Here is a 10,148-nt window from a genome sequence, read left to right on the forward strand (position 1 = left end):
GTTTGTCCATCTCCAAGACACTCCGACCGCTCCACCAACAGAGCCCCTTCTGTCTGCACGTCCTTTACACTCACAGTTCGCCCTCTAAACGGCCCCCGCCCTCCGGCCCTCCACTGTCTTAATCTCCCCGTTCTCAGCATCCCTCCTCCCAATCACCCAGCCCTGCACGCGCCTGCTCTTTGCTGGAGGCAAACGAACAAGAACCATTCAACTGCTCAGAAGAGGCCGCTGTTAAATTCCTGGTCGCCAACCTCACCTGGGAACCTACCCGCCACCCTTACCTCCCCAAGCACGTGCTCCCTGGAGACGGGATGAGCTGGCTCTAGCGTCCCGGCCACCTGACCCCCACCCCTTCCTGCTTCCTTCCCCAACAATGGGAGAGGCTTCCTTCCTTCTGTCTGGAGCTAATCCCCCCGCCGGGGCGACTCACCCTCCGCCCCTGTGTTCTCAGGCACCCGGCTCCCTGCGGCGGGGAAGAGCCCGCCGTCCGGGGTTCGGACGACGGTGCCACCGCACCACTTTGCGTAACCGTGGACGGGCGACTCCCCTTCCCCACCTGCGGGCGGAGGATAATAAGAGCACCTTTCTCATGAGGCCGTGGGAAGGGTTCAGCGAGGTAATTGACGAAACATGCGTTAAAACAGCGTTGGACACACAAGGGAGGGCTCAGATGAAACTGACGCTCAAATCACGGAGACAATAGAGAGGGTTCAGAGGGTCGGGGAGCCCAGTGCGCCGCCCGTCCTCCGGCGCTTACCCGCCGATTGACCTTGGACGGGCCACTCCCCACTCCCCCAGCCTCCTTCCTCCGGCTGTGAAACCGGCTCAGGAGAGTACCTAGCCCAGGGAAGATGGACTTTCCACGACCTCACTGCACTCATTCCCTTCTCTTCTCTCCCCTGGCTCAGCTTCTCCAGCTACACCGGCCTGCTCACTGGTCCCCAGGCACATCAGACCCCCTTACACCCAAGAACCTTTGCAGGTGCGGCCATCCCCCCCAGGACCCCCCCACCCCATGTCCCTCCAACCTGTAGGTCTTGGCTCAAAGAGCGCCTTTCCCCTGACCTCCTCCCTGCTTTCTTTTTTTAAGAATTTTCTTTTTTGATGTGGACTCTTTTTTAAGTCTTTATTGAATTTGTTACAATATTGTTTCTGTTTGCTGTTTTTGTTTTTTGCCTGTGTGGCATGTGGGATCTTAGCTCTTCCCTGATCAGGGATGGAACCTATGCCCCCTACAGATAGTGGTGAAGTCTTAACCACTAGACCACCAGGGAAGTCCCCTCCCTGCTTTCTTCTTCTTAGCACTAATGACTTGTGATATTATATATTATATTTAACTTTCTTTTGCTTCCAGGGTTTAAGTATCAGTGAGGCAGAGATGTCTGTCTACTTTGTTTACTGCCATATCCTCAGCACTCAGAAGGCTTCCCTGATAGCTCAGCTGGTAAAGAATTCGCCTGCAATGAAGGGGACCCCGGTTCGATCCCTGGGTCGGGAAGATCTACTGGAGAAGGGATAGGCTACCCACTCCATTCTTGGGCTTCCCTTGTGGTTCAGCTGTTAAAGAATCAGCCCACAAATGTGGGAGACCTGGGTTAGATCCCTGGGTTGGGAAGATCCCCTGGAGAAGGGAAAGGCTACCCACTCCAGTATTCTGGCCTGGAGAATTCCATGGACTGTATAGTCCCTGGGGTCGCAAAGAGTTGAACACACTTTCCACTTTCCAGCACTTAGAACCGTGACTGATGTATAATAGGTACTCAAGAAATACTTGTTGAAGGGAAGGAGGGAGAGGAAGAAAGGGAGATAGGAAGGCGGGGGCAGGGAAGGAGGAATGAAAGAAACTAACCCACATTAAGAAAGTTACCTGGGATCTTCCCGGACCAGGGATCGAGCCAGTGTCCCCTGCATTGCAAGGTGGATTCTTAACCACTGGACCACCAGGAAATCCCACATGCCACGGAGCAACTAAGCCCTTGGGCCATAATTGTTGAGCCTGTGCTGTAGACCGTGGGAATTGCAACTACTGAGCCCACATGCCTAGAGCCTGTGCTCCGCAACAAGAGAAGCCACCGCAATGAGAAGCCCAGGCACTGCAGCAAAGACCCAGCATGGCCAAAAAATACAAATAAACACTCGTCCCTAAAATGTCGATAGCCTGTACCCAAAATAACTCTTAAAAAATAGGACACACAAAATGTGGCCCATCCATACAAAAAGATGTATGATCCAGCCTTTAAAAGGAAGGAGAAAAGAAAAAGAAAGGAAGACTTCCCGGGTGGTCCAGTGGTTAAGGATTCACCTGCCAGTGCAGGCAACATGGGTTCGATCCCTGGTCCGGGAAGATTCCACACACCACAGAGCAGCTAAGCCCATGCACCACAACCCCTGAGCCCATGCTCTGCAACAAGAAAAACCACCACAGTGAGAAGCCTACACACCGCAACGAGAGAGGAGCCCCCACTCGCCACGAGAGAAAGCCTGCGTGCAGCAATGAAGACCCAGCACTGCCAAAAAGAAAATAACCAGATTAATTATTAGAAAGCAAGGAAATTCTGATGCGTTACAGCATGTCACGTGAACCTTGAGGACATTATGCTCACTGAAATGTGTCAAATTCACAGAGACAGAAAGTAGAATGGAGTCTACCAGGGCCTGGGGCAGGGAGGATGGGAAGCTGGTGTTTTCATGGGGACAGACATGCAGTCAGAGAAGAAGAAAAGGTTTTGGAGACAGATGATGGTAATGCTTGCACAACCGAGTGAAAGTATTTCTGCCACTGGACTGTACACTTAGTGATGGAATGACTTTCCTGGTGGTCCAGTGGTTAGAATCTACCTTGCAGTGTAGGGCACCCGGGTTCGATCCCTGGCCGGGGAAGTAAGATGCCACATGACACAAGGCCAAAAGAAAAAACAAGAAACAAAACAAGTTCCCAGTCCCAGTGGCCACCTCGCTGGGTCCAACCCTCGTGCCACTCTCTTCTTAAAATTCATCTCAACTTCCCTGACGCCATCCTCTCCTGGTTTCCTTCTTAGTTCTTCCATTTCTCCTTCTTGGCCCTTCACCCCCTAAGCTGAGGATCTTCCGTGGGGTCTTGAGCAGACGCCCCGGGTCTTTTCACTCTATTCAGTCTCCCCACGTGAGTGGGACAGTGCTCTGGTTTCCAGCACCTTCCATCGGTGCTAGCGACACCCCGCCACTGTCTCTGACATGACAGCTCCCCTAAGAGGCAGCCCAGGTCTGCAGTGAGGACCCTAAGGGCTCTTCTCTCCCCTGCTCAGAATCACTGGAGATCACTTCTCCCTCTAGCACTCTGAGCTTTGCACCGTCCTCCTATCTGAAGAGCTCTACTCAGAGTTGCTCTCCTCACTCTGTCCATCCCCCTGGTGAACTCCTACTCATCCACAGTGCCAACTTAGAAAGCCCACCCTCTGGGAGCCCTTTCCCTGCTCCTGGGGCTTCATCAGAACCTTCAATAGTCCCCTCCATCTAATCAGAACACACATCATACCAGACTGAGTTTCCCGTTGCCTCTTTGACCTTTCCTGCCAGACTGTGAGCTCCCGGGAGGCAAGGACTGTGGCCATGTGTCCAGTCATTCAGTCATCAAATATTTTTTGAGGACCTCCATAATGGGTGGAGTGGGAGCAAGGCAGCCAAGAATGGAGTGTGGCTGGAAGGGAATGAATAACCTGGCAGTGATGTTGAGGTGTCTAGGGGCTGGGACAGGTGGGGGTAACCCAGTTAACAGAGCCCTATTTGTGGCCACATCCCCAGCACTTTTTTCCTGGGCTCCCTGGGTTTCACTGAGGCCTTCTGCTTTAGCCGAGTATTCTTTCTAGGAAGAGATCTCAGCTTTATCTTCCAACCCTCTGGGACCTCCCTGGCAGTACAGCAATGAGGAATCCACCTGCCAATGCTGGGGACAGGGGTCCGATCCCTGGGTTGGGAAGATTCCCTGAAGGAGGGCACAGCAACCCACTCCAGTATTCTTGCCTGGAGAATGCTGAGGACAAAGGAGCCTGGTGAGCTACAGTCCATGGGGCCGCCAAGAGTCAGACACGACTGAGCACACGTGTAAACTAGCTAGTGGGAAGCTGCTTTATAGCACAGGGAGCTCAGCTCAGTGCTCTGTGATGACCTAGAGGGGTGGGACGCGGGCGGGAGGGAAGCTCAGGAGAGAGGGGATATATTTATACATAAGGCTGACTCACGTTGTTATACAGGCAGAAACGAACACGCTGTAAAGCAATTATCCTCCAATTAAAAATAAATTATAAAATGGAATGTAAAACATTAAATGAAATTAAAATTTTAAAAATTAAAATAAATTATAAACAAAAAACCTCCATGCTCTCGATGCAGGGGGGACAGGGGTTCAATCCCTGGTCGAGGAACTACAGTTCTGCATGCCAAAACAGAAACAAAATGCACTATAGCATCTGAGCCCTCACAGAGCAGCTGCCTGTTCCACACCACCCCTGCCCACCCCTCCCCACCCCCGCCTTGTCCACAGAGAATTCTTTCTTGGCAGAAGGGCTTCTATTTGTGCATTTCACCCTTCTGGTCTACCAGGGCCTGAACCAAGGTTTTCAGCCTGAAGCAGTGTGGCCTCTCTGCAAAGCCAGTTGAAGGGAAAACAGTTGAAGGGGGCGCTGAGTGCCTCTGCAGGGGGGTGGGGGAGCAGCAGTCCAGGTGGAAAGAGGAGGAAGGTGGTTTGGGAGCCAGACCCCTGGGAGAGGGGGCGCTGGGGAGCAGTGGGGAGAGTGCAGACAGCTGACCTCCTGAGTCACCGTGAGGTGGTCCAGACCCGACTGACTGCCCTGAGACAAATTGCAGTCATTAGGGAATTTAAGAGGCTGGGGGAGGAGCTGAGGGTGGCGGGGCCCTGCCCAACAGTTAGGATGGGTCCCCAGGCCTATTCCCCATCTTATCACTCTGTCTCTCCTGCTCTCCCTGGGTTTCTGTCCCCACTCTCTCTGGGTCCCTTCCCCTTCTCTCTGGGTCCTTCTATCCCACTCTCCCTGACCTCTCTGCAGAGTCTGAGTTGGGGGGCACCCGTTTTGCCCTGATCCTCCCTCCCCCACTCCTTGCCAGGGCCCCTGCTCCCCCACCTTTCAGGACAGCGAAAACCACGGAATGAGAACGTGTGGGAGACAGGACAGCCAGCACCTTGGTGCCCCCGGCACCTCCCGTCTCTGCCAGCTCCCAGCCCCACCCCTTGCCCCTCTCTGTTCCTCTGTGGCCGTCATCTCTCATCTCTGCCTCCCCGTCTCCCCTTTTGCTCAAGTGCCCCTGTGCCCCTGCTCCCTCTCCTCTGTCTCCGCCTGCTCTCTCCTCGGGGTCTCCCTGTCGCTCCTTGTCCTGTCTGGGTCTCCTCCCGTCATCTCTGCTGCCATCTCTCATGTGTGTGTTTGGAGGGTGGGGCGCCTCTGCTTCCTTTCTCTCTGTGTGCTTTTTTCTCCTTTTCTCTGCCTGTTTCTGTTCTGTCTTCCCCTCCTTCCTTCTGTTTCCCTGCTTCTGTCTGTCACTCTTCCCACACTCATCTCTCCGTGAATCCCTGTCCCTGCGCCCCGCCCCCACCCGTCTTGTCTTTTTCTGTCTGCCTCCTCCTTCCCCGTCTCTAGTCTCCATCTCCCTAAATTCTCTCCACCCCTCACACGTCTCTCTGGCCCGTATTCCTCTCCCTCTTCCTATTGCTACTTCTCTCACATTTTCTTGTTTCTCTCTGCTGCCGGGGCAGCCTGTCTCTCTCTCTGCCTCTGTCCCTCCCTCTCCCGGCCCTTCCCAGCACCTTCCCCCGAGTCCCCCCCACCCCACCCCACCCTTCCCCATCCACCCTGCCCCAGAGTCCCCCCCTCCCTGGGTTCCTCCCAGATTATAACACCTTCCCCGCCAGGTAGGCAGGTTCTTGTGAACAATTGTGGCTGCTTCTCCGGCCAGAGGTGAGATGGGAGGAGATGGGACAGGGATCCTGGAGTGGGAAATAGGCAATTAAAAAAAAAAAAAAGAAAGAAAGAAAGAAAAAAATCCTCAGAAGGGTGGAGGAAGGAGCAGGGCCAGCTACTCAGACCAGGGATAAAAGGCCTCGGTGAGTGACAAGGAAGCCAGATGCCACCCCCACTCCACCAGACAGGAGACATCAAGGCAAGCCCTGAGCCTTTCTCAGCATCCTCTCCAGCCAACAAGGAGCCCCACCCCCCACCCATGGCCCAGACCCTGCCCTCCTGGTCGCTGGCCTCTATTCTGTCCCCCAATCCATGTCCCTTAGGGTCTCAGTCTCTAAGAGGCTCTCTCGCCTATAACCTCTAGGTCTCTTGCAGCTTCCTTGGCCCTCACGTTCTCTCTGCATTTGCCAGGATCCAGCCACCAGCTCTCAGAATGTTCCTTATGCTGATGGCTCTTCAGATCTTGGCTGTAGGTAAGACAGTGGGTGGGTGGGCAGGGAGCTGGACTCTGAGAAGAGACGGGGAGATGCGGAAGGGCCCTGGGGACCTGAGATGCTCACCTGGCAAGAAGGGGTGGGGGTAGTCTGGGGACCATGGTTGAGGAGCATACTAGAGGAAGGCGCAAGTTCTAAGTGGTGGAGGTGTTAGAGTATCGCAGGGTCCAGAGACTTGTAGGAGATAGTGAAGAGTCGGACACGACTGAGCAATTGAACAACAACATCAAGAGATAGTGAGAAATCAAGGGAGGAATTGAGCAAAACAATCAGGGTCTTGACCGAGTCTTATGAGAAAGTACCAGCGGGACACTTGCTGACTGCGTTGCTGTCTAGCCACTCAGTCGTGTCCACCTCTTTGCGACCCCATGGACTGTAGCCCACCAGTCTCCTCTGTCCATGGGATTTCCCAGGCAAGAATACTAGACTGGGTTGCCATTTCATCCTCCAGGGAATCTTCCCGACGCAGGGATCAAACCTTTGTCTCCTAAATGGCAGGCAGATTCTTTACCACTGAGTCACGGGAAGCCCTGTTGATTGTATTAGGGAAGAATTAAGGGACGGCAGAAATGATGATGGGGTGGTGGGCTCCTGGCGGGGGAGTGGTGTGGCATGCAGAGCGGGTGTAGGGATAAAGGGGTAACCTGGGGGCCCTGTGTGATCCTGGGGAAGGGACAGGGAGCTCCCTGAAGGTGTTGGAGGATTGCTGAGCGGAGCTGTAGCATATTGCATAAAGTGATCGTAGAAAGCATGCATGGGAAAGCAGAGTCAGGGGCGGTAGTCTTAGGGCAGTGGATGAGGTGGTTCTGGGACCTCATAATAGATACTATGTGGGTGCCTGGGGGTGAGAGGGTGTCAGAAAACTCCCGGGTTGTGTCGGGACAAAAATGAGGGCACTGTTGGGCATATCTCATTCAGGGTGGGGTAGATAAAGATGAGTGGGTTAAGGATTAGGCAACATAGGGAGGACTTGTGGGGGACATCCTAAAGAGCTAGGGGCAGAGTGGGAGAGCTTTTGTTTACCTGCTTCCCCCACTCCAGCTCACCCTTGCCTTCTCCTAGCTGTGGCCCAGAACCAAGGGAATGAGAACAAGATCATCGGTGGCTACACATGCGTCCGGAGCTCCCAACCGTGGCAGGCAGCCCTCCTGCAAGGCCCCCAGCGTCGTTTCCTCTGTGGGGGGTCCCTGCTGTCTGACCAGTGGGTCATCACCGCTGCTCACTGCGCCCGCCTGTGAGTGGTCCCTTCCTAATTCTTCTGCCAAGTGAATTCCAGAGTCTAGCCCTGTGTACAACCCAGGGTACTAGCTGGATCCTAGTTTGGGATCTAGATAAGAGCCTAGAACCACAGACCCAGAACATGGAAGCCAGCCATAAATCTAGAATCTGCTTTTAGATTCTAAAAGCAGATCAACTGTTTAGAAACCATGATCATGTGCTCAGTCGTTCAGTCGTGTCTGACTCTTCGGGTCTCCATGGACGGTAATCCGACAGGCTGCTCTATCCATGGGATTTTTCTAGGCAAGAATACTGGAGAGGGTTGCCATTTCCTCCTCCAGGAGATCTTCCTGATCCAAGGATCAAACCTGCGTCTCATTCACTGGCAGGTGGATTCTTTACCACTGAGCCACCTGGGAAGCCAGCTGGAACCCATACACCAGCTTAGAGTCCTGCACAGAATCTAGAACCTAACACAAAACGTGACATCCATCCAGAGGCCAAGCTCCACATAGAGACTAAGATTGGGGGTGGTGGTTGAATTCAGGACACAGCTACCTTCAGACACTCAGGACCCCCTCTCAGAACACTGCCTGGAATCTGGAGTCAGGTTCAGAGCCCACCGTCCAGACATGAATCTGGAAACCTGCTTGCAACTCAGAGCATGGAATAAAGACAGAACCTGGAGCTTGTTCTAGATCCAACATTTAATCCAGAGTCTAGTCTATACCTCTTCTTTGAGCAGCTTAGAACCCAGACCTCAACCTGCTCTCTCCATCCCAGAATGAAGACCATAAGCTAAAGATTCATAGAGAGCCCAGAGCCTTTCCCAGATTCTAGACCTAAACCTGGACCCCACACTAGCAGTCCAAGTCCAGACAAGCTCACCCAGTGCTCATAAACCAGATAGAGAGCCCAGAGCCCTTCCCAGATTTTAGACCTAAACCTGGACCCCACACTAGAAGTCAAAGTCCAGACAAGCTCACCCAGTGCTCATAAACCAGATCTAATGCCATAAACTGAAGTTCAGTGTAGAACCGAGGCCCCAGAGTCTAGAACATAAAGCCCAGGATGGAACCAACACATAGAACCTGGGATTCTGACCATAGTCTGGAGCTCCTTCCAGAACCTAGAGCCCAACCTGAGGTCAAAGGCTCAGACCAGAATCTTGAACCAAGAATCCGGACTATCACCTGTAATTTGATCTAAAGCAGAACCCAACCTAATATCAAGAATGCAGGTTGATGTTTAGAACCCTGAGTCCAGCTAGAACACAGAGCTCAAGCCACTGTCTACAACCCATGTCCTAAGCCAGAGCTTCATCAAGAACCCAGAACTCAACCTAGAAACTGGAGCTCACACAGGATCTAGAAAGTATGCTAGCATGTAGATTTAATGTAGAACGCAACTCCTAGCTTCGAGTCAAAAGTTTAGAATGTCTAGAGCCCAAAAGCCAGGCTGGAACTGCAGAGCCTCCCTGGCTCCTACTCCAGAAGATCAATTTGATTTAGAGCCTAGGGCCACAGCTCAGAGCCTCACTTCAGAACACAGAGTATTGACCCATATGTGCAGAGCCAGCAAGCCCCAAACCTCAGAAGGCAGAGCACAGCCCACCAGGGGAAGGGGCGGGTATAAGACTGGGCCCAGAGAGAGTGTCCAGGCTGGGGGAAAGGGTCCAAGATTCCAGGAAACACTCTGCCGGCGGTTAGAGGGAGGGTTGTGTGTGTGTGTGTGTGTGTGTGTGCTCAGCAGGGTCCAGCTCTTGGTGAACCTGGACTGTAGCCTGCCAGGCCCCTCTGTCCATGGGGATTCTCCAGGCAAGAATACTGGAGTGAATTGCCATGCCCTCCTCCAGAGGATCCTCCCAACCCAGGGATGGAACCCAGGTCTCTGGTGTCTCCTGCCTTGGCAGGGTGATTGGTTACCGCTGAGCCACCTGGGAAGCCCAGGGGGAGAGTTAACCCGGAGGAAAACTCCTCCCCAGGGGAGGGAGCATCGCTGGAGGGTGGGGCGGGGTCTCCAGCTGACATCCTGAACAGCACCACCCTTGGGGGTCTCGGGCCAGGATCCTTCGAGTCGCCCTGGGCAAGCACAACCTGAAGATCCCAGAGGCCACACAGCAGGTGCTGCGCGTCGTGCGGCAGGTGCCGCACCCCCAGTACAACTCGCGGACCAACGCCCACGACCTGATGCTGCTGCAGCTGGAGCGGCCCGCCCGGCTGGGGCCGGCGGTGCGGCCCACCTCCGTGGCCAGCTCCTGCGCCGGCGCGGGCACCTCCTGCCTTGTATCAGGCTGGGGCACCATCTCCAGTCCTGTTGGTGAGGGGTCCTGCATGGGGAACGCGGGGCCGGGGGCTGGACCCCGGGGTCTGAGGGAGGAGGGTCTGTGGTCTGGACCCCCGGGTCTGAGGGAGGAGGGGCTGAGGGCCTGGACCCCGGGGTCTGAGGGAGGAGGGTCTGTGGTCTGGACCCCCAGGTCTGAGGG

At 54.3% G+C, this 10,148-nt stretch overlaps 1 protein-coding gene across 1 annotated transcript in view; it reads left to right on the forward strand.

The window, feature by feature from the left end:
• Positions 1–5,971: 5,971 nt before the first annotated feature.
• Positions 5,972–10,148, forward strand: part of KLK14 (kallikrein related peptidase 14) — a 5,691-nt gene continuing 1,514 nt past the window's right edge. The window contains exons 1-3 of the mRNA XM_040252176.1: positions 5,972–6,424; positions 7,508–7,679; positions 9,729–9,982. Of these exons, the coding sequence (XP_040108110.1) occupies positions 6,385–6,424; positions 7,508–7,679; positions 9,729–9,982 (466 nt within the window). The 5' untranslated portion in view covers positions 5,972–6,384. The remainder of the gene's footprint in view (positions 6,425–7,507; positions 7,680–9,728; positions 9,983–10,148) is intronic.

The sequence above is a fragment of the Oryx dammah genome, unplaced genomic scaffold, assembly GCF_014754425.2.
Source record: "Oryx dammah isolate SB20612 unplaced genomic scaffold, SCBI_Odam_1.1 HiC_scaffold_13, whole genome shotgun sequence".
In the NCBI taxonomy this organism is placed as follows: Eukaryota; Metazoa; Chordata; class Mammalia; order Artiodactyla; family Bovidae; genus Oryx; species Oryx dammah.